This window comes from Panthera tigris, chromosome D3 (assembly GCF_018350195.1).
Source record: "Panthera tigris isolate Pti1 chromosome D3, P.tigris_Pti1_mat1.1, whole genome shotgun sequence".
Lineage (NCBI taxonomy): Eukaryota > Metazoa > Chordata > Mammalia > Carnivora > Felidae > Panthera > Panthera tigris.
Genome location: NC_056671.1, coordinates 32,356,808 through 32,381,562, shown reverse-complemented (window position 1 = coordinate 32,381,562; position 24,755 = coordinate 32,356,808). Strand labels below are relative to the sequence as shown.

At 37.4% G+C, this 24,755-nt stretch overlaps 1 protein-coding gene across 7 annotated transcripts in view; it reads right to left on the bottom strand.

Annotated features, from left to right (window-relative positions):
* The window catches only part of SPIRE1 (spire type actin nucleation factor 1), a 198,655-nt gene that overhangs the window by 29,947 nt on the left and 143,953 nt on the right, over positions 1-24,755 (bottom strand). For 5 of the 7 annotated variants that reach the window (XM_042961446.1, XM_042961448.1, XM_042961452.1 and 2 more), the window contains 4 exons: positions 19,171-19,257; positions 18,161-18,290; positions 4,341-4,516; positions 1,265-1,355 (listed from right to left, as the gene is read on the bottom strand). In XM_042961446.1, coding sequence (XP_042817380.1) covers positions 1,265-1,355; positions 4,341-4,516; positions 18,161-18,290; positions 19,171-19,257 — 484 coding nt within the window. The remainder of the gene's footprint in view (positions 1-1,264; positions 1,356-4,340; positions 4,517-18,160; positions 18,291-19,170; positions 19,258-24,755) is intronic. The other 2 variants (XM_042961447.1, XM_042961449.1) reach the window with 1 other exon arrangement.

The following is a 24,755-nucleotide window of genomic DNA, read 5'->3' as shown; positions in this document are numbered from 1 at the left end:
TGTGGTAACTCTGGAAATCATATTCTGCCCCTTTCCCAGGTGCTTCTGTTTTTTGTTATTGTTTTTGTTCACTGTTTTCTTGACTGTTGTAGGCTCTCTCTGTGCTGAGGATCAGCCTGAGATATAAACTTAAGATCTCAGGTCTTTCATAAGCCATTCTCTGGGCATGCATAGTAACTTTATAATTTTTCCTATATATGTAGTTGTTTCTGAATATCTTAGTCTTTAATGTCTGGCTCCAGAAAGGGAAAAAGCTAAAAATGAAGGGGGTGGGGGGAAGGAGCCAGCCCTTTAAATTCCCTGGAAGACACTTTAGCATGCAGGGAGTGGGCAACAAGGAACAACAATGACTACAGGCCTCTTTGTCTACACCTTTGGAATCAGATGGAACAATCAGCAATCAAAGGAAAGATTCCCAATATTTGGAGGACAGGGTCCTTTTTGCCCACCCTAGTTCCTGTAAACTGTGTGTAAGCTGCTTCAGGAACACTAAACTGCCTTGTGGCTGGGGGTGGGGCATGAGTAGCTGCTACTGTACTAAGAGCTGAAAGTGACTGAAATTACCACAAGTTTTCATCTAAATCTTCCCCTGGAAGTTGCAAGCCTTCAACAGACTTCAGAGTTCCAAAGTAGTTACATCAGACAGATTCTGCCAGTGCAATTGTTGTCTAGGTGGGAGACAGATTCTTGGTGCTTCTTGTTCCAACATCTTCCCAGAATCCTCTCCCTAAATGTGTAATTTTTAATCATAATGATCTTGTACATGAAAAATATTATTAAAAACATTTAGAAATCACTTAACTTCAGATTCTGTGTTCAGAACCTATGAAGAGCTACAAAGGCATTTTTACTATCTATGTATGTAAGGGGGTATAGATATGTGTGTATGTGTGTGGGGGTGGGAATGATAACAAGTGTGATTACTTAGGGCTCTGAGCTTAAATTCAGACAAGGAGGTAATTAATCTAAAACACACACAGACACACACACACACACACACACACACACACACACACACACGACTTCCTCCTTACAACCCAAAGGTGACTGATCTGTTATAAGAACCTGAGGCCCAGTAATCAGTTAAGCCCTATCTTAACAAGTCACTCTAGGACTATAACAATATTTCTGCTCCTGACTAGTGAAATTACAGGGTTAATTCTTTCTATCTTAAATGATCACAAGGCACTCTGGGATTCCCTATTCTAGGTACAGTGTGTTTTGAAGGTATCTGACACTAGCTCTTTTCATCACAAATACTCACGCTTCCTCGTGGACACAGCCTCTACTGAGGGATCTTCAAGGAAAGAGGGAGACACACTGCTGCTACTGGCTGATCTGTGCAGAGTTTCCTCCTGAGAAAGGTGGGGGCAGAGAAACAGAGAGATTCTTAGACATTAGTGCTCTCATGCTAATCACATTTTACTATTAGAGATTTATTTTAATGTGAGGCACCAAATTAAAATGCCAAAGGTTCAAGGCAAGCAGAAGACAAACTAGAAGGGATCTAACATAAGACAAGTCTGGGTTTGTATCCCTCATTAGTGTGATGGGACACGAAGCTAGTTTCTCATCTAGGTTTTAACACCTGGTATTTAACCATCTTTACACTGTGTTATTGGATCAGATAAGATAATGCACTCAAAACTCAAAATGCTTAACACATTACCAGGCACACAGTAAATAGTGGTTAACATTATTATTAGGGAAATATTTAATATATTTATAAAAGTAATAGATTGGGATCTGCATGCAGGTAGAAGCTATGTGTCTCATTCGTTGTTGTAACAAACCCACTGTTACTAAGTAATGAATAAATATTAATATTTGTTGAATAAAGATGAAAATAAATATTTCATATGAATCTAGAAAAATATCTACATTGTGCAAAACAAAATTTAAATTCCTATAGCCTGTGAGAAGAGACATCCTTAATTTATTTTTAATAATAATACCAAGATTAAGTACAATATTTATTCATGAAAAACTTATTATCTACTATGTGACAGGATATACATGAACTAAAAGACAACTTATTTCCATAATATCTATAGAAAACTGCTAAATAGTTTTAAATGGTAGAAGAAAGAAAATTAGGTTAAAATATTAACCTATGATTATGTGTGACAAGTAGTGAAAATTCTCTCTGACCTACTTAGTTAAGGTGATTTTAAGAATTAGCCATTCATAAAAAATGGCCTCACCTAAAACCTAATGTTGAAAGCTGTGGTTTCAAACAAGCTACAATACAAAGGATCTGGTCAAAGAACATGAGATGAAAAAAAGGCTGTATAAACCACACAGTTCAAACAAAGAAGGTTTGAACAGTGATTTCCACACTCTTGGTACATACCATGAAGAACAAATCAAGCAGTGTAACCAAAGTTTCAACCCCAGACATGGTGTAAAGGTCACACAAATCTCCAGAAAAACTAGCAAGCAACTAGAACGACCTCCTTCTGCTTATGGAGGGTCAAAAGGAAATAAATGCCAAGAGTATCTCTTAGGAAAAGAAAAAAGGGGCCATATACACAGTACTCCCAGAAAATTATGAAGTGGGTGCTACCTAGATTTAAATAGCAGAAACCATCCGCAAGCCTCACATATGTTAGCCCACCATCCCCAGAAGCATTTTTTTTCTTAACACTTATTCATTTTTGAGACAGAGCATGAGCGGGGAAGGGGCAAAGAGGGAGACACAGAATCTGAAGCAGGCTCCAGGCTCTGAGCTGTCAGCACAGAGCCCAATGCGGGGCTCGAAATCACGAACTGTGAGATCATGACCTGAACTGAAGTCAGATGCTCAACCAACTGAGCCACCCTGGAGCCCCCCAGAAACATTTTTAGAGTCCAGTTTTACAGAACTGAGCATGTCCACCCCTTCTATACCACTCTTTACTGATTCCACTTGCTTCTACTGGGAAGAACCAAGAACCTGTTCTGGGGCAGTCAGGTGACTGTAAGTCAGTCAGCAGGAGAGAGAGAAGTGGTGGGGGCAATGGCATGCTTCAAGTCCTTTTAGGATTTTTTCTCAAAAGCTGTTGATGGTCCTCTGCCCCTGCTTGCCGACCACAGGCAGCTGGACCCAATCTCTCACTATTTAAAAACTAATCTTCATTAAGATTAGTTCCCAGCCCAGAGGAATCACAAAGATGCCCAAAAGAGGCCAGGGGACTTGGAGGTCGGATCTGAGCAAGAGGATGTGGGTGTAGAATCCGGCTCAGCTTGCCCTGTGGTGCCCATTCCCCCAACTAAGCACTTTGTACCTGGCTGGGGGATCCTGATGGTCTCTATTCTTTGAAACACCAGTCTTTTCTATTGCCAGGCCTGCTTTCTAAAACTTGCTTGCTTGTATTGTCCGATGCAGTTACTAGTCACTCACTAAACTAGGCCTTTTCTAGTTCTACATCCTGACCAGTAGGCTCTTAATCATATGTGCTGGTTGGAACAACGTCACTTCTAGAATTCCTGCTGCTCCTTTACTGCTGCTTTGCTCCAAGGGTGGCACTGTCACTGAAGGCTGCCAGAACTGTCTCAGAGACAGGTCTGGGCAATTAAAGAATAATTCCTTAATTCTAAATTGGATGAACATGGAGTGGATGGAGCCAGCAACCACAACAGCAAACAGAAGATGAGAAGCTGGCTGTGTGTGTGTGTTGTTTGTCTGGCAGGGCCTGAGGGAAGAGGGAGGCAAGCATGTAATTTCATTTTATACAGTGGAGATACACAACATTGATGCTGCAGACAAAGGCTTGAGAGAGAATTGGGAAGCACCAGCATCCTGATTTTTTTCTGGAAAACAGGAGGACATGAGATCTTCCTCCAAAGGGCATCAGGAGAAAGATGAAATCTGGATAACCTTAGCAGAGTTTTCTTTTGCAGACCTGTCTATTGGTATTATTACAGAAAGAACGAGCTTCACTATGGGTAGGTGTGTGTGTGTGTGTGTTAGAGAGAGAGAGAGAGAAAGAAAGAGAAGAATCCATGGAAATATATTTTTCTTTTTTCCTTCCCAGAATGAAGGGAAACGTAATGAAGATACTATGTTTGCATCTTTTTTTCTTCTTATTTTAATAGCACTATAATCTAAGACCATGTGAATATTTCAGAACTTATTCTATAAACTATGGCCACTATACTGGTCTTTACCGAAAAACAGTAAGTAATCTACTGTTTCACTTCCTGCCAAACAAATGAATTTCAGTCCCAACTTTATTGACTGAAAAATAGGAAGAGATCAAGCAACAACTAAGGCAACGTGATTAGTAAACTAGGTCAGAGAGGGCTGGCATTCTGAACATGGAATCAAGATTTGAGAGCCAGGACCTAATGGGACTCACCTCAGAGTCTGAGCTGTCCAGTTCAGCCAGAGTTGGGGCTTTGAGGAGCTTCTTCCGCTGCACAGGCACCTGCTGTGCAGCGCGCAACCCATTTTCTTTTGTTTGTGATGTTAAACCTCCATTCACCATTGATGATTCCACAACGTTCTTTGGAGATTCAGGAGTAGTTACATCTGCTGAAAGAAAGGCAAAAGCTTACCTTTCTTTTCTCAAGCTGAGAAAGGTAATTAGTAGGCTGAATGCACTTTTCTAAGTACCTGCCTGCACTTGGTAGCACACATTAGGTGACATGGCATTTCCATGTCACACAAATACAACACAGAGGCTTGATACAATAATGCCTGCGTATATAAAACATTTTTGTTAGATATTATCTGTCAGATTCAATTAAAGAAAACCTTTAAATGAATAATTATATTCACATTTATACATTAGAATTTAGAGCCAGAAGGAATCCTATAGATAACTGACTGTAACTTCTGTATCAAGAGATGTTAGTTTTACTTCATAGTCTCCGAAAAGCTAGTGATAGATGGACCACAGTGGTGGCATACACAAAGCCAAAGCAGCCATATGGCTCAAATATTTGAAAATGGTTTAATTTAAAAATCAAAATAGTGAATAATCTGTATTCATATAAACATGATCACAAAGAATCTAGGATACATTCCTTCTGATAAAGCTGATTTATGATTTAGATTATTTAGAGCTCGAATCTGGGTGGGAAGATGATACAACAGATTAAAGACATGTGGCAGCACAGAGTATACAGTATACAGAGTACAGAGCATAGAATATATAGTACAGAGTACAGAGCATGGGGTATATAGTATAAAGTACAGACTATGGAGCACAGAGTAGTATAGAGAGTACAGAGCAGGGTGTATATAGAGTATGCAGTACACAGTATAGACTACAGAGTATAGAGACTACAGAGCATAGAGTATATAGTATACAGTACAGGGTTTAGAGTACATTTTTTAAAAGTGAAATAGGCTTTATTTTGAATATACATATCATTCACTCAATTTTTCATAGTGCATAGCTATGTATGGAAGTATACAGAGAAAAACAAACATTAGAAATACCTAAGGATGGAAGCTTACAGGCAAAGAAGACATCTGATACATACCCATGAACAGGCTTAGAAGCATCATAGGACAGCATCCATTAGAAAAGAAAAAAAGCCATGCAAAAAACCTATCCAAACCATGGCAGGCAAGTGCAATCAGTACAAGTTACAGTTTCTTATATAGTACAAAAGTATACATGTTCTTTGGATTGAAAACATAATATAAATAAATGGCTTGGCTTTTATGTCCAAGTCAAAAATCATCTAATGTAAGTACCAAGTGTGGATGCCACATGTGACAATAAAATATTAAAGGCCACAGTATATAGAGTATTTAGTACAGAGGAGAGTACAGCAAGTATAGTATGTAGTACAGAGAAGAGTCTAGAGTAGTACAGAGAGTACATAGAGTACAGAGTATATATTATATAGAATACAGAGTACAGACTACAGAATATAAAGAGTACAGAGCATAGAGCACATAGAATATATAGTATGGAGTAGAGGGCACAGAATATAGAGAGAATATAGTGTAGAGTATAGGGCACGGAGTATATAGAGTATACAGTATAGAGTACAGGGCACAGAAATATATAGTATAGAATACAGGGCATAGAGTATATAGAGTATATAGTGTAGAGTATATATAGCAGAGTATATATAGTATAGAGAGTAAAGAGCATAGAGTATACAGAGCATATAGTATAGAGCACAGAGCATATAGAGTATAGAGCACAGAGTACACACTACAGAACAGAGAGACTATAGAATATATACAGAGAATATAGTATATATAGTTAAGTATATAGTATAGAGCAGAGTACAGAATATATATTACCGAGTACAGCCTAGAGAGTACAAAGCATAGAGTACAAGTACAGAATAAGAGTACTGAGTGCATAGTATAGAGGACAGGTTATACAGTATACAGACTACAGAATATAGAGTACAGAGTATAAAATACAGAATACAGAGTACAGAGTATATAATATAGTAAGATGCAGATGATTTAGGTTCAAAGTCTAATTCTGCTGCTAGTTGTCTGTGAGCAAGTTACTTAACCTCTTGTTTCATCATCTGTAAAATGGGCCTAACTAACAACAGACATGAGCTCATTTTGAAGATTAACAATTGCATATAAAATACTACTGTTTGTAATAATGGTAACACACAGTAAATGTTGGGAATTATTAACACTGATTTTTATCTCCATTAGCAGGAAAGTTAAGGCTCAGAGTGACTTAGCCAGTCACACAGCTATTGTGTTGTCAAGTTTTCCATTAAGAATTTAATGTAAAATAAACAATTGATGGACAGATCTGTCTTCCTTTTCTTCCTTTCCTCCCTCCTTCCTTGCTTACTCATACCTTTTCTTCTCAGTCACAAGGACATGTGCTCTGACCTTCTGACCAGTCGCACAGTTGATTCCTTGTTAGTATTATTAATTCTCAAGGCTGCCTTTTTCTCCTGGTATCCTGTGGGACTAATGCAAGTGGAACTAATTTTCTTTAGTATTTCAAATGAAGTGTTAAACACAGACTGAGTTTAATAACTATTAAATTAAAGCATTTAAAAAGGAAAAAAAGCAGTCACTGCACATCTATTTTACAGACAAACAACATGAAACTGATCTCTGCACATGGACAGTCTGTGAAACTCCTGTGGTTGAAAGTAAGGGTACACTAAGCATGAAAGTGAAGAAGACACGAATGATTAAAGCTCCTTTAAGAGGGAAAGCACTGCAACTGCAGTTATTATAAAATATAGTAGTTTCCCTCCCAACATACAATATTTATATGCTTTAAGTATAAGTGGTGGATTTCCAGGAAACATTCAGTGAATAAGTGTGTTCTAGTACAGCCTTCCTTGACAGTATTTACAAGTCATAAATTATTATCAATAATATGTATCTAGTTTAATATTTACAATTTCTGCTTACTTTTAGAGATGAAGAAGGTCAGAGCACATGTCCTTGTGAATGAGAAGAAAGGGTATGAGTAAGCAAGGAAGGAGGGAGGAAAGGAAGAAAAGGAAGACAGATCTGTCAATTGTTTATTTTACATTAAATTCTTAATGGAAAACTTGACAACACATGTGTTCATCTTCGTGTTATCTTTCCAGATGTTAGGCAGCTGGAGCAAAAACATACCTAGGTAAGGAGCTGCAGTGAAGGGGACAAAAGGGCAAAAGCAGCAAGTTTTTATACACATTTAAAGGTTGAAATCTTTAAATAAATCTTTCCTATGGAGTTGTAGAGAGCAGTAGGCTGCCACACTTAAGAGTATAATTAAAAGTTTTCCAGGGGCGCCTGGGTGGCTCAGTCGGTTGAGCGCCGACTTCGGCTCAGGTCACTATCTCGCGGTCCGTGAGTTCGAGCCCCGCATCGGGCCCCTGTGCTGACAGCTCAGAGCCCGGAGCCTGTTTCAGATTCTGTGTCTCCCTCTCTCTGACCCTCCCCCATTCATGCTCTGTCTCTCTCTGTCTCAAAAATAAATAAATAAACGTTAAAAAAAAAAAATTTTAAAGTTTTCCAGAAAGCAAAAGAGGAAATGATCAGGCTAACTGATAAATCCTATTCTTTAAGAAAAAAGGTAGTGTTCAAATATGGTCTTGAACATATTTTAAAAGATCTTATTCTATAGTGTATCTTATTTTATACACTACCTATAGAATTTCTCAAGTTGTTATAGTAGTGAGGCTTTCAATAGAAAGTATAGAGTTAAAACGCACACATCTTTGTCCCCTCCTAGCTGCTCAGATTCCAACTGAGGCGCCCCCACTGCAGGTACCGTGAGAAGAGAAATACTCAGCTTTCCGAGGTGGGTCTCACATTTCCAGTCCTTCAAGTGGGAGCTTCCCCAAGGGTGAGACCACTAGTAGTGCATGGAGGAACACTGAAAGTTTTAATGGTTATGTATTTATGTTAATGCTTCAGGAAAAATAAATCGAATACGTGGCTTTATGGGTGTTTTTGCTTAAGAATTTTTAATAAGTCATTGATGATAGATTAAAGCAATTTAAATAATACTGGTGGTACTTAAAGCCTGGCAAAAATAGTGAGGGTGGCATCTGATCTGAAGTTTAGGGAATACTGCTAAGTGACAGTGGCTGCCATGAGTTCATTTCATTCTCAATGCAGGACACTTGAGAAATTACCTCAATAGTTCTCTACTTGCCTAAACACTACCATGAGATTGATAACTATATTTGAGCTCATTCACTAACCTACTGAAATAAACACCTGTATTGAATTCAAAGCTTTGAGATAAATGGGATTGATAAAAAAAATATGTAACAAGTTTCAAGATGATCTCCACATAGAAGACAAATACTGTGTGTGATTTTATCTTATACTACTACATATTTGTAAAAGACCCAGTTGAACATATTTTTAAGAGAAACTTGTAAGTAGTTTGATTATGGCTTTAGAAGTCACATACCTCATGTTTAGAATCTAAAATGCATAACCACGATATTAAATACTTTATGTAATAAATTCATGTGTGTCAGATACACCCAACTGCTGACTTATTTAGTGGGAGGAAATAGGACTGTGATACAGATTATACATGTTTGCATTGCAAAAATAAATTACACTTACCTTAATTAATGTTGAATGGATTGTTATGATTTTCCACTAAGTATTAATATTTCTAAGACATACATAAGCAGAACATACTTCATTATGTCTTATTTTATACTTAAGTTCAGGGGCATTATCTATACTACATACTTAAATATTTACTCCTTAGTGTGTTAATTTTCCAACTTAGAGAAGAATTATAGTCCAATCTTTGCATTTAGGTTAAGAGAATGGATCGATCTTTTTCCATTTGTTAACTAGGGACATCTTAATTGATTAGTCAAAATGCAACAATGCAAACATAAAAGCAGCTAGCGTAAGAAATCGAGAATGAAGCATGTAGAAATCATGAAGCACACTAAAGCGGCAAAATGATAAGCAGTTGAAAGCAAATAAAATTTTTTGCTACTCTTTTACATTATAGAGGTTAAGAGCTTTCTTCCCAAATCAGAAGCCACCATATTACCTATAACAATATATATTATATGTGTGTGGGCATGCATACTTTCCAGATCAGCCTAATTTATGTTAGCTAATAGTAAATATGTTTAGGTAGCCAGCCATTCCCTCAGAGTCCAACTGATAGAAACATCTCCAGAAAAAGAGACACAGTCTCTATAATATATACTGCTAACTTTTGGAGATTATCAATAACAAGTTATGTACCAAAACATTTCTGAGTTTATTTTCCAGATCAAAATTTTTACAAGGTTTTTCTTTTTCTCTTTTACAACATTTACTCTGCATTCTGCAAATGGTTGATAAAATAAAAATTTTCAAATGAATAAAGAAAATAGAAAAAGCTCTTCAGTGGTCAGTCAAAAGTAGTAAATGAAGATTATAAAATATTTATCTGAGTTTTTTTAAAAGCATAAATTATAGTGATGCCTGAGACCTACAAATATAATTAGAAATTTAAAAAACAGCTGGGAACTAGCTTAGCAGTTGGAAGATACTCCATAAATATTAATAAGCAGAATATGATACTAGAACTCTCTGGCTCTTTAAATATGAATTTGTATATAAGGTATGCCAACAATTCTAGAGCAAATCTAAGAAAACTCTGGAAGAAAACATTAATGCCACTATCTCATTTTATACTCAAAACAGCAGCATCCAAAATGAAAAATTCTAACTTGCAAAATATTTTATTGGGATTAAGTTGGCTTTGAATAGTCACTCACGTATATTTTTAAAAACCCAACTTAAAAAGGGGCTGGTTTTAAGGCATCAAATTTAGTCATTAATGGTTACTTGTTTCACTCTTAATCCCCGTCTATTTAACAGCAGGGAACTAAACTTGTACTACAAACCCAGAATACATTAATTATACAGTTGACTCTTGAACAAGGCAGGGATTAGGGGTGCAGAGCTCCACCCCAGTTGAAAATCTGCAAATAACTTTTGATCCCCCTGCACCAAAACTTAACTGCTAATTAAGTGTACTGTTGACTGGAAACTTTACTGATAATATAAACAGTCAATTAACATATTTTATATGTTATATGTAACACACACACACACACACACACACACAGAGTATTCTTAAAGCTAGAGAAAAGAAACTAATTTTTTTAGAGAAAAGAAAATATTAAGAAAATCATAAGGATGAGAAAATGCATTTACGGTACTATATGCATATTTGCTGAAGAAAATCTGTGTATAGGCAGGTCAAGCCAGGCTGGAGGTGGCAGTGAGCCTGGTCCCATGAAGACATATTCCGCAGCCTTAGCAGAGGCAGCCGCCTGGCGGGTGGGCAGCCACAGTGGCCTGGGGGTACAGTAGAGCTGTCCCATCTGCCTATAAGTGCCCCACCAACTGACGGCCATTGGCAGCTGTGGCCAGTCATGAGTGGGAAGGGAGGGGGTGGCCCCAGGCTTTGCAGCGGCCGGCCAGCATAGCCTGAGCCCCAGGGGCCAGGGGTGATGGGTAGGTGGAGGAGCACCATCCCGCCCTCTGGGTACATTTCCTTGCTTCAACTCGGCATCCTGACCCCCAGCTCTGGGTGCAGACCCTGACCACCCTGCAGCTCTGCTCATTGTCTAAGTCCATTTGGTCATATGAAGCAGGGGGGGAGGGGGTGTAGGGGTGGGAGGCACCCGTAAATAAATCCCTGTATCTTCTGCTGTCACCTCTTGCATAAAAAAATCTTCCCACAAGTGGACCTGAGCGGTTCAAACTCATGTTGTTCAGGGTCAACTGTATTTTACAACCAAAGCCATTAAACACATCTGCATTTTTATGCTCTCAATCAGCACTCAGAGTGATTCATGATTAGGCTCTATCCACAGGGAGCACAGGGACACAAAGGACAGTTCTTGCCTATCAGTGGTCTTCTGAAATAGCTGACAGCTTTGAGTCTAATTACTTACATAACTGAATGTGTTTTAGAGAGTAGTTAGTGTCAAAACTTCATTTCTTGAAAATCTTTTCTATTCTCTTAAGGCAAAGTTCTGTTTTAGATTTTGACATCATTGCTTCAGAAGAGTATGGGTGAAAGACAATAACCCTAAGGATGGTCAGCCAGATTTCATAACCACAAGGATTGTGTAATGGTTCTTCTATAATCCCTTGGTAGGCAACAGATTTATTATTATAGTTTTAATTTTTTTAAGTATGTTGTTTTCAAATAAGCAGAATTTTTTATCTTACTGACCACAGCTTAGAAGAAGCCTTTCAATTTTCTTCTTTGACATGTATGGACAAGCAGATGAATGAAATGTATTTCACAGAAACCACAAAACCCACGTCAGGTGTGAAAGTGTTTTGTTTTGTTTTGTTTTGTTTTTTACCTGACAAGTCAAAACTGTAAGACATGCTAAGTGGCCGCATTGCTGAAAAAAGAAAACAAACAATAAAAAGAAAATAATTCAGCTGTTAGGAATACACAGAGAGGACAAAAAAGGGGGGGGAGGATTCAAGAAGACCTGTAATGGCATATTTCAGACTTGAAGGCAGAGAATAAAAATCTGAAATACAGTAAAACCATGAGTCTTAGTTTCAATTATATATATCACTAAGACTTGAAATGGAGTAACAATAAAAGAAAAAAATAACTTTTTAAAGAACACGTTAAAAATGAAAACATGATAAAGATACAAACATTTTAAATAAACTTAGTATAGGATTTTGGCTTAACTATGATTTTAGGGTACAAAATTTTTAAAGAATAAATGCATTCTTACGTAATTTATTTCAGGACGAAAATCTGGCCAAAATCTCTGCCAAAGGTGAAATATTTTATGAAAAATCTCCTTTAGGAACTATCATCACACTGTATCACTATACTGCCCATTGCAGGCAGTATAACATAGCAGTTAAAGAGAAGCCTCAGGAGCCAGAATGTCTAAGTTTGAATCTCAGCTCTGCCACTTGCTAGCAGTGTGATTCTGGGAAAGTTACTTAACCTCTCTGTGCTTCAGTTACTTAATCTATAAAATGGGAAGAATGGTTATCTTATTAGATTGTTAGAAAGGTTAAATGACCCTACCAAAAAAACGTTCTCGCACATAGTAAACAGTGCTTTGCATGTAGTAAAGGCTCAATAAATATAATTTCATTTTTTAAAAAGATTTTTTATTTTTAAGTAATCTCTACATCCAAAGTGGGGCTTGAACTCATGACTCTGAGATCAAGAGCTGCCATTACACTGACCAAGCCAGCCAGGTGCCCCAATTTCTTAAGAATAAACTTATTTATTTCCTGTTGAAATAATTTGTCTTAAATTTTGTATTACATATGCTAAAGCCCACTGAATTGTATACATAATACAGGTGAATTTTATGGTAGATAAATTATGCCTCAGTCAACTTATTTTTTTTTTTTAAGCTTACTACAAAGACTTGATTGATTTAGGTATTCATGACAGTGAAAATTAACTATTTTCACTGCAGCCCCAAATTCTTAGCAGTATCATTGATTCTATAACCTAGGGTCAGGTAGGACAGCAGCTCAGATCTATAGCGGGGATGGATCTATAGGCATAATGGGCAGAATGTCTCTCCCCGTTAGTGTTTTCCAAAGTGGAATGCCTGTAGAGTTCCAACATATAAATTTAATAGAAAGTATCTCTCAATTTTTTTTTTGGGTAGATGTTTTTAAAGGAATAATTTATATTTACAATCCAAAATCTCAATACAGTATTTTTTACAAATGATATGAAGGTAAAGCATTGAGTGACATCCCAAACGCAACTAGGTAAGATGTCAGAATCATATGTAGATGGTTTTAAAAAGCACTTATGTCAACAAAGGAGATGTGTATCTTCAATGGGGCAAATAATGCAACTCTTTTTGACAATCATACTTATTGTCTGATGATGAGGAAATATCTTAAGTATCTCATCCTAATATATAAATTAGGATGTAATTTTTAAACAAGCATTTTACTGTATTTTAGTTATCTCAGAGAAAAGTAGTTAGGAATTTTATGTTGAGGAGAATAATCTTCCACTCACCATTCAAAAAACCCTATATTTCTTGTAGAAACACTTTTCTAGATAGGTCTCTTCAGGCAAGGGAAACAAGCAAAATTAAACTCTTGGTACTACATTAAAATAAAAAGCTTTTGCACAGAGAAGGAAACCATCAACAAAACTAAAAGGCAGCCTACTGAATGGGAGAAGATATTTGCAAATGATATGACTGATAAGGGTTAATATCCAAAATATATAAAGAACTTATGTAATTCAACACCAAAAAAAAAAAACCACAATTAAAAATGGGCAGAGGACATGAATATTTCTGCAAAGACATCCAGATGGCCAACAGATACATGAAAAAAAGTTCAACATCACTCATCATCAGGGAAATGCACATCAAAACCACGATGAGATATCATCTCACACCTGTCAGAATGGCTAAAAACAAAAGCACAAGAAACAGCAAGTGTTGGCAAGGATGTGGAGAGAACGCAACCCTAGTGTAGTGTTGGTGGGAATGTCAACTACTGTGGAAAACAGTATGGATGTTCCTCAAAAAACCAGAAATAGAATCACCTTATGATCCAGTAATTCCACTACCGGGTATTTATCCAAAGAAAATGGAAAACACCAATTTGAAAAGACACAGACACCTCTACGTTTATTGCAGCATTATTTATAATAGCCAAGATATGGAAGCAGCTCAAGTGTACATCAACTGATGAATGGATAAAGAAGATGTGGTATATACAATGGAACATTGTTTAACCATAAAAAAGAATGAAATCTTGCCATTTCCAACAGCATGGATGAATCAAAAGGATATGATTCTAAGTGAAAGAAGTCAGAGAAAGACAAATACCCTATGGTTTCACTCATACTCTGAATTTAAGAAACAAAACAAATGAACAAAGGAAAAAGACACAAACAAAAAAAAGATGTTGGTGGTTACCAGAGGGCATGTAGTTGCGGGGATGGGTGAAATAGGTGAAGGGGACTAAGAGTACATTTATCCTGAAGAGCACTGAGAAATGTATGGAATTGTTGAATCATTACATTGTACACCTGAAACTAAAATAACACTGTATGTTAATTATACTTGAATAAAAAAAAAAAGCCCACCTATCTAAAAAAAACCCTGCATTTCTGAATTAAAATACTATTGACTCTATATTTCCCTAATTATGCATAGCAAATAAAATACAACATGGTCTCAGAGCACTCATCACCCTTCTCTAATATCTTCTCATTCTACTCTTCTCTGGTATAGGAACCTATCTTTTGAAATAAGACTGACTATTGCATAAGAAAAGGATGCTATTATTTCTTGGAAGATGAAGTTTGGATCTATTCCAAGTTCTATGTATTACAAAGAGGAGAGAAATCAAGCATAATAACAATTAAGGAGTTTAGGGGAAAGATGTTTAAAAAATTTTTTAATGTTTGTTTATTTTTGGGAGAGAGAGAATTGTGCACAAGTGGGGGAGGGGTAGAGAGAGGAAGAATGAGGATCTGAAGCAGGCTCTGTGCTGACAGCAGAGATCCCAATGCGGGGCTCAACCCACAAACCGTGAGATCATGACCTAAGCTGAAGTTAGATGCTCAACTGACTGAGCCACCCAGGAGCCCCAGGGAAAAGATGCTTTTAAAGGAACAATTTATATTTAAAACCCAAAGTCTCAATACAGTATGAGATGTTAGAAAAAAGAAAATGATCAGACATGAACAAAGACTGATGCACAAGAACAGTATTTTCAGACCCGACAGGGGAAAAAATGGAGAGTCTGTCAAACAATAGGGAAATAGGTAAATAAAACACAATATAGCCATATATCAAGATATAAGGTCCTTAGGAGTTGTATTTAATGACATGGGAAGATGTTCATGTCACATACACTGTTAAATGAAGAGAGCAGAATACTTTCTTGTCTCCATTTCATAATGCACAAGTAGATTCACAGTGGATGCCTCTGGCTGTTGAAATTATGGGTAACGTTTCTTCTATAACATTTACACATTTCCCCAATTTCTATAGTAGGATTCTGCTTGCAATTACGTGGAGGGGAAAGGTTATAAAAATATTTAGGGAAACTGCTCTTCAAGTTCATTCTGCCATCCTTACCAAACCAAACTCCCCAAAGCAAAATTGTATAGTAAGAACCAATGTAGATCTACAGAAAAAATGAGCCTAAATCCCTTGCTTTCAAATAAAATTCAAGATCAGTTTGAATGCAGAATCATAGAAATGAGACTCTCACAAAACGAATAATCACTTTCTATAACAGCTCAATTCTGGTTGTTGTGAAACACCCAATGCATAAGGTTAAAATAAAAAATAATAAGATATTCTCACAACATAAAATTGATATTTATTCTAAAGTAGGTTTTCTGTTATTGAGCATCTAATTTGTTTAAAATGAAATAGAAGAATATATATGTAGACAAAGAATATATATGATGACCCTTCCGGGCAATGAGAGTGTCCCTGTGACACTTACGAGGACTTCTAGTCTCTCCCTAGTCTCCCTAATCTCTCTGGCCTCACTAATGCCTTGTGATTGGCTGCTGTTAATGGTCTTGCAACATGAATATGCACAACACTCCAGAGTCATTCTTCTGTAAGCATTTGTGGGCAAACACTATGCCTTTTTCATCTCTGTTCCCCAGGAGATGACATGGTTGTTTAATAGAAAATAAAGGTTCAAAAAAATATTAGAAAAGCGAAGTAACTATATGTCAGATATCATATGCATTGTTCATGCACATTACGCCTATCTTGCTCCTCTCTTTTCTATTGCACTTCCACTGAAGTTTACAACCCCTCAGCCTAATTACTCTGTACTCCTATAAATCACAAAGCTTACTTTTATCATGGTAATATATTTGTTTTGCCTCACAGTTTTGCTGAAATCCTTCTATTACCCCCACTATTCTTTTTCAAGGTATAGTAATTTTTAAAAACTCCAGTCTTAAGCTAACATCATATAATATCACTTCCTTATTCTTCCACAGTGGTTCTTACTCTTTTGAAGCAGTGGACTCTTTAGGAATCTTAGGAAAGCCATGGACCCTCTGTCCAGAAAAATGCACATACATACACTTTGTGAACTAAGCACACATTTTTTATATTTCAGGGGATTCACAGACTCTCCTCAGGCCCATCTGAGGACTCTCAGGACTCTTGGTACACATGGCTTATATGCTTTAGTTATTATACAAATGCTCATATGGATTTGTCACTTAGCATGCTTTAAACATTATTTGTAAGAGATAATACTTGCTGCCATAAAAATTAGCAATAAATTGATACAATCCATACTCACTCTGTAGCTTTGTAACTGGAAGGTACATTCAATTATTTCAACACCTATGGGAGCCCTTCTACAACAATGAACAACAAAGAAATGTGTCCTGCTGGCAAGGAGGTCACAAGGTAACAGAAGAGCCAAGAGTTTAATGAAAGGATATAACAACATGGAGTGACTGAAGAGTTCGAGGCTGGAAGCAGAGAGGATAGTCAAAGCTGATGTGATAAACTAGGTAAGAGTCTTCGAAGATGACGGGCTGAGTTAGGATAGTGTTGGGCTAAAAAAGGGGGAGGTTACAAAGATCCAGAATAAGAAACATCAACAGGACTTGGCTGTTAAGTAGGAGTCAGAGATGATGCTGAGGTTCTGCCTTGGGCACACTGAAATGGAGGAGGTTTGAGGAGAAAACAGATGATTTCACTCATTCTGCTGCAGGCCCCAGCTAGCAGAGAGCTGGATGAATGGATGTGAACTTAGAGGGATCAGTGGGCAGACAGGAGCTGAAATAGCTGGAATAAAAACCATGGAAAAAAGGGTGTGGTTGCTCAGGGAGAAGTGAGCCCAGGACAGAAATCTGAAGGACCAAGCAGAGTCTGAAAGAGTCAGGAAAAACCAATCAGAGGAGAAAACTAGGAGAGTGTGGTTCCTTTCCTGTTCAGAGGCCATTATAATCTATTTTCCTAAAGGAAATTTCTCTGAATTCTTTGGGGATCTTTAATCTTACAAATAGAAGGAAAGTTATATGAACAAAAGTGTTTACAAACATTTTATAATATGGTCTTGCTATAAATCAAAATTAATGTGTTTACAGTACACATTAAACAATATTAAATATAGTAAATATAAAGGAACTTTGGGAATAAGTGATGTAAGATAATAATTGATGCTTGCATTACATAATACTGTATCTTTAAACCAATAATAAGACAACAGTAATGTGCAATAAAACTATGTATCACTTATATTTCTAAAACATAATAACTTTGTATGTGTATTATAATTTATGAAGTATTTTGACCACAACCCTATTTAATTCTTACATAAAAGCCATAATGAAAATGTAGAGGAATTTTTATCCCCCTTCTGCCAATGAAGAAATCAACACTCAGAGAGGTAAAGGGACTCTCCTAAAAACACAGTCTAGAGAATGGCAGAGCAACTCCCACTAAACTATGATGCCCTCATGTATGTAGTTCAGTATCATATGGGGAGAGAATCTCCTCTTCCGTGAATTTCAAGTATAAACTTCAAGTAAGTGTGAAGGTGTGTGAGTGTGAGTGTGTGTGTGTGTGAGAGAGAGAGAGAGAGAAAAGGAAAGAGGAACAAACACTACTTTTACTTTGCACTATACCACTATTTTTCACTGGGCTGGTTGTATAAAGACATTGCTTCAAGTGGATGAGGCTGGACCAGCAGTGTAGTAAGCAGCTGACTCACCTAATCTGCTCCGTCTAATTTCCTCTGGGGAGACAGGCCGCAGCTTTCTTTCTGCTTTGATTTCTTCTAATATTCTTTCATGGAGGCTCCGTGGCCGTGGTGGAGTGGGTTTCAGTTTTCTGGCTGAGACCTTGGAAGAAAAAAAGTAATGGCTACAGACTTGAATAGTTGTTCTTAAACAATTTTTAATGAAGTCCATTCCTACAGTATAGATAGTATTTCACTGATTGAAACATTGCTTGATAAGACTATTTTAAGCAATAGGGAGATTATTGGATTTCACAGTAATTTATCACATGTGCTCAATCAATTTTAAGGAGTCAGTTTTGCTGAAGTTATAATTATGTTCACAATATGCTACCATGATAGGCAATCAACTGAAATGTAAACTATACTTTATCTATTACTATTATTGTTTTTAAAAGTAACATTCTTAAATGTTCATTTATTTATTTTTGAGGGGGGGCATGCACGAGTGCAAGCTGGGGAGGGACAGAGAGGGAGGGAGGGAGGGAGAGAGAATCCCAAGCAGGCTCCGTGCTGACAGTGCAGAGCCCAACTAGGGCTCGATCTCATGAACTGTAAGATTATGAACTGAGCCAAAATGAAGAGCTGGATGCTTAACCGACTGAGCCACCCACGTGCCCCTAAAAGTAACATTTTGAGTAAGTCATCACAACCTTCTTAGATTATTATTACCTTCTTTCTACTGTAAGGGCTGTAATAAGGGCTCACGGAGGCTGATTAATTTGCTCAGGGACATGTAGCTACTAAACTGCACCATGACTCAGGTCATTTTGAGTTAAAATATCCTAAGACAACCTTGTACTGCATAATTGTTAAGTATTTTTCTGTGACTGAAGAATGTAACTTACAGTTAGGCTTCACCATTTTGAGAATAAAAGTTTGGTGTAAAAACTACTTTGAGAGCTGAGTTCCAGAGATCACATTCTAGACAAGAGCATGTTGCTACCTTGTTCCAGCCAAGGGGAATGCCTCAGATTACATACCGGATTTAAAGGGGGTCTTGATCTGATGAAGTCCAGGATGATTTCATGAGCACTTTTTTTTAACCGAGGGGGAATATCACCATTCACCTGAAAGGAGACATAAAGTATAAGATTCATGTGACTATGGGATTATCATTATAAATTTCTGGGTACAGCGGTTATCTCAACATATGTCATAATATCACTGAAGTGTATTCTGGCTCTACCAAGGATGCATTTCAAATCAATAAAATGCAGAGTAAATGGCTGAGTGATCTAGAGCAAAAATAACTATGTAGAATTGACGAAAAAAAAAGTTCATCAAATGAATCATTGGTTCTACCACTTTGGGAAAATATATATTAGATTCCTCCCTTCCAACAAAAAGTTTCTAAAATTATAAATGTGAATGGAATAAATAATACTATGGTTATTAACTATTTTATAAACTATAAAGCCTTTTACGTCTTATTTTCATCCTTGTACAAACCCAGGTAACAGAAAAGAGACTGGTGACCTGATTCACATTCTGTAGATAAAACTCACGTCAAGGAGGGCATCTGCTACATTCACACAATTAGTAAGTTTAAGAGTTCTGGTAGAGCCCTCACCTGTTTCAGACTCCTGCTCTAATGTCCTTTTTCTTTTTTAAATGTTTATTTTTGAGAGAGAGAGAGAGAGAGAGAGCGAGCAAGTGAGTGCAAGCCAGGGAGGAGCGGGGGGGGGGGCGGGCGGTGTCTGAAGAGGGCTCTGCCCTGACAGCAGAGAGCCTGATGTGGGACTTGAACTCATGGACTGTTAGATCTTGACCTGAGCAGAAGCTGGATGCTTAGCCAACTGAGCCACTCAGGTACCCCTAATTTTCACTTTTTTTTTATGTCAATGTGTTACAAAATAATTTTTTAAAGCAATTTAATAAACCTACAAAAAATGACCTAAACTCACATTATGACCACCCAAAAGGTACAGTTGTGACCATTTTGTCATATTTTTTCCCAGTCTTATATGAAAAAAATAGAATATGCTAGGCATTTTTCTGTCATGCTCCTCATGAAAGATGGATGAAAAAGGTATGTTAACAAATTATAAATTTAAAAAATGAGAAACATCTTAAACTTCTCAATAATCCAAAAAGTTAGCATGCTTTTTACTAATGCACTGCTTGAAAAATCTCTATAACACTTTTCCCCTCTACTTTGGAGACCTACTGTTTGATTACACCATAATATTCTAACAACTTTATAATATCAATTTTGTTCGAGAGAAGAAAAAGATAATTTCGTTATTCCTCTTGCATCAATGGTTCGTTTTTTCATTTTGATGCTTCACAACTTGTTACTGGAAATGTCACTTAAATTTTAGAATTACTGTAAAATTTGGTCAGACCTTTTTCAAGTATTTTTGTAAGACTACAACATTTTAGGCATGGACAGTTTTCTTGTGTACTCACCAACTTTATAAATACTATTTTAATTGCTCACAAGTCATTAATTAGTTGGTTTTTCCTCACTGCAGCTGTATATTATGAGTTGTGATTTTTTTTTTTTTTTTTTGGTCAATGTTGTTATTTTGTGTCCACTGAAAAATAATGTTAAATATATTTTTTAAAAAAAGGACCTGAACTGCCACTCCCAAGCACGGTTGGATCCCCAAATGCAACCCTTCTACCTGAGTTCAGGGAGGATGACAAGCCTGTTGTGGCCCACATAGCATCCACTCTCTCCTTCCCTGGGCCATACCTCCTAGTCCTGAATGAGGCCAGGATGGCCCATGGAAAGATTTAGGAGTAAAAGCTGCTTGAACCAAGTCAAGCTTGAGACTGCTAGTACTTGGTTCAAGGAGGGCATGTCCTGTAGCAGCAGAGCTAGAGGCCTAATGTGGCACAACCCCCATCTATGGATTTCATGTTACATAAGACATTTTTTTAAATCCTTATTGTATAGAACAACCTAATGAGACTTTCCTATTAACTTTCAATTATACTCCTGAACAGGGTAATACATATCTTTCTAGCCATTTTTCATATGCTTTTACTTTAATGTATACTTTCCATCACAACAGCAGGGCTTAGGGAATGGTTTAAATAAGGCCAGGGTTGTGAATTCCATTCCCTAAAAAAGTGCACAGTTTCCTCACTAGTCAGAAACTGTATCCTGGATCCCAATTACAAAGTGTGTGTCAGTGCTCATGAGGTAGATCGCAGAACTTTATGGATGTGAGTCAGTGAAAATCCTTACCATGAGGAGAAAAAGCAACTTTGTGCTAATACCATTCTGCAGCTGGCTCAGTGAAATTATACCCCTACACATACAGAACACATACTGAAACAAGTTGTCTGAGCTGCAATGATAAATGATTCCTGGATGAACACAAATAGTAGAGCCACAAGTAAATAAGACACTTCTACAACTTGATCTCATTTTTGAGCCACGATGCCTTAAACAAAGAACTTCTAAATAAAAGGTGTTGTTTCTATATCTTCATTAAAATTTTTTTAAATTATTTTTATTTATTTTTAAGAGAGAGAGAGAGAGACAGAGTGCGAGTGGGGGAGGGGCAGAGAGAGAGGGAGAGACAGAATCTGAAGCAAGGCTCCAGGCTCTCAGTTGTCAGCACAGAGCCCAACATGGGGCTTGAACCCAGGAGTGTGAGATCATGACCTGAGTCCAAGTTAGATGCTTAACCAACTGAGCCACCCAGCCATCCCTCTACATCTTCATTTTTAAAAGGTGAGTTATTTGAAGCTATTTGTTAGAATTAAAGCATTTTACTCAAACATTCTGAAAAAAGCCAACTGAGATGTTTTACACTTCTATAACTTAATATTCTGGATGATATCCAATATGGCTAAGCCACCAATTCCCAACATCACTACAAATGTACTGAAAACAGTGGATTACTGTGGTATGGTTGTATAGTTTAAACCTAAGGATTAAATATTTTTAAAATTATTTTTATTAAAAAAAATGCTTAATGTTACTTTTTGAGAGCCAGCTAACGAGTGAGAGTGGGGGAGGGGCAGAGAGAGAGGGAAATACAGAATCTGAGGCAGGCTCCAGGCTCTGAGCTGTCAGCACAGAGCCCGACTTGGGGCTCAAACTCACAAACTGTGAGATCATGACCTGAGCTAAAATCAAGAGTTGGGTACTTACCTGACTGAGCCCCCTAGGCGCCCCTATACCTGAGGATTAAATTAAAAACATCTCAGCACAGTGCCTCATGTAAGATGGACCAGGTCTGAAAACTCTGTTTGCTCTTTACAAAAAAAATTTTTTTTTATTTTTTAGAGACAGAGGCAGAGCACAAGCGGGGGAGGGGCAGAAAGCGAAGGAGACAGTATGAAGCAGGCTTCGGGTTCTGAGTTGTCAGCACAGAGCCTGATACGGCTAGAACCCACAACCGTGAGATCATGACCTGAGCCGAAGTCAGATGCTTAACTGACTAAGCCACCCAGGTGCCTGTACAAAAATATTTCTTAATGGGGCACCTGGGTGGCTCAGTCGGTTGAGCGTCCGACTTCGGCTCAGGTCATGATCTCGCGGTCTGTGAGTTTGAGCCCCGCGTCGGGCTCTGTGCTGACGGCTCAGAGCCTGGAGCCTGCTTCGGATTCTGTGTCTCCCTCTCTCTCTGACCCTCCCCCGCTCATGCTCTGTCTCTCTCTCTCTCAAAAATAAATAAAACATTAAAAAAAATTCAAAAAAAAAACAAAAAAACCCCAAAAATATTTCTTAAAGAAATTAGAAACTGGCATCTACTCATTAGAATAAAAATTTTTAATATCGAGTTTTTGAAGATTAAGTATGAGTAGTTGAATTTCTACTCTCATTTACCAGGTACATTTCTATAAAATAAGGAACTATTCACACTTTTAGTCTTTTATTTATTTTTTTAATGTTTATTTTTATTTTTGAGAGAGACAGACAGAGTATGGGCAGGGAAGGGGCAGAGAGAGGGAAACACAGAATCTGAAGCAGGCTCCAGGCTCCAAGCTGTCAGCCTAGAGCCCACACAGGGCTCAAACTTGCAAACTGTGAGATCATGACCTGAGCTGAAGTTGGATGTTTAAGTTAGCCACATTGGCACCCCAAATTTTAGTCTTTTAGAATGAAAACTTGAAAGCTCCCCACATGAACTTAATCATACTGGAACCTCCATCTGCCCAGCTCCTCGCATAGGGACTCAGCATATACTTACTTAAGCAATTTGCACAGATTCAACCAGACAGAGAAAGACACGGAAAGGAAAACAATGGCTACCATGAAGTAGAAACATCTATCCATTTCTCTTCACTTCCTACCCACAATCTACAAGTTCAAAAAATGTATCATTTATACCCAGATACATTGAATGGCAAACAGAGGCATCACTGATAATTATCATAAAAAACACATAAAACTACCTGTCATTACGAAGCTCACAGAGCCCTCAACAAACAAAAAGCTTAAATAACTTGGTCTTTGAAAAAACATTATTTTCTATTTCTGTCTTAAGCAAAACAGAACCACTAACAATGACGTAAGATTCCAACTAAAAATGTACAAAGCCAATCTATAGTTTATGGATTAATTTTGGGCCCCCAACCAAACTGCTTTTTCCCCTCAGCTTGGAGGTTGAACGGACAAGTAAAAATTATACATATCTAAAGTAAACAGTGTGATTATCTGATATGTGTGTATACATTGTGACTGATGACCACAACCAAGCTAATTAACACATCCACCACCTCCCATAGTTACTGATTTTCTGTGTGATGAGAACATGTAAGATGCGTAGTCTCAGCATATTTCAGCACACAATAGAGTATTAGTAATGATAGCCACCGTGCTGAGTCCCCAGAACTTACTCATCTAATGACTGAAACATATGACCTATGACCAACATTTAACCAACATCTCTCCAGTTCCCCCATCACTGAGCCCTGGCAACCTACTGTTCTACTCTCAGCTTCACCATACAAATGAGATCATATACAGTATTTGTCTTTCTGTGCCCAGGTTATTTCACCTAGCATAATGTCCTCCAAGGTCATCAATGTTTTTGCAAATGGCAGGATTTCCTTCTGTATTGCGACTGAATTACTATTCCATTGTATATGTATACGCTATCCATTCATCTGTTGACAGACATTTAGGCTGTTTCCATAACTTGGCTATTATGAATAATGCTGCAATAAACATGGGAGTGCAGATATCTTGAGATCCTGATTTGATTTCCTTTGGAAATATATGCAGAAGTGAGATTGCTGGTGATGTGGTAGTTCTATTTTTTTTGTACTATATTTGTTTGTTTGTTTATTTATTTAATTTACATCCAAGTTAGTTAGCATATAGTGCAACAATGATTTCAGTAGATTCCTTAATGCCCCTTATCCATTTAGCCCATCCCCGCTCTCCCACAACCCCTCCAGTAACCCTCTGTCTGTTTTCTATATTTGAGAGTCTGTTTTGTCCCCCTCCCTACTTTTATATTACTTTTGCTTCCCTTCCCTTTGTTCATTTATTCTGTATCTTAAAGTCCTTATATGAGTGAAGTCAGCACAGAGCCTGATGTCTTTGATATGATATTTGTCTTTCTCTAATTTCACTTGGCATACCTCCATCCACGTA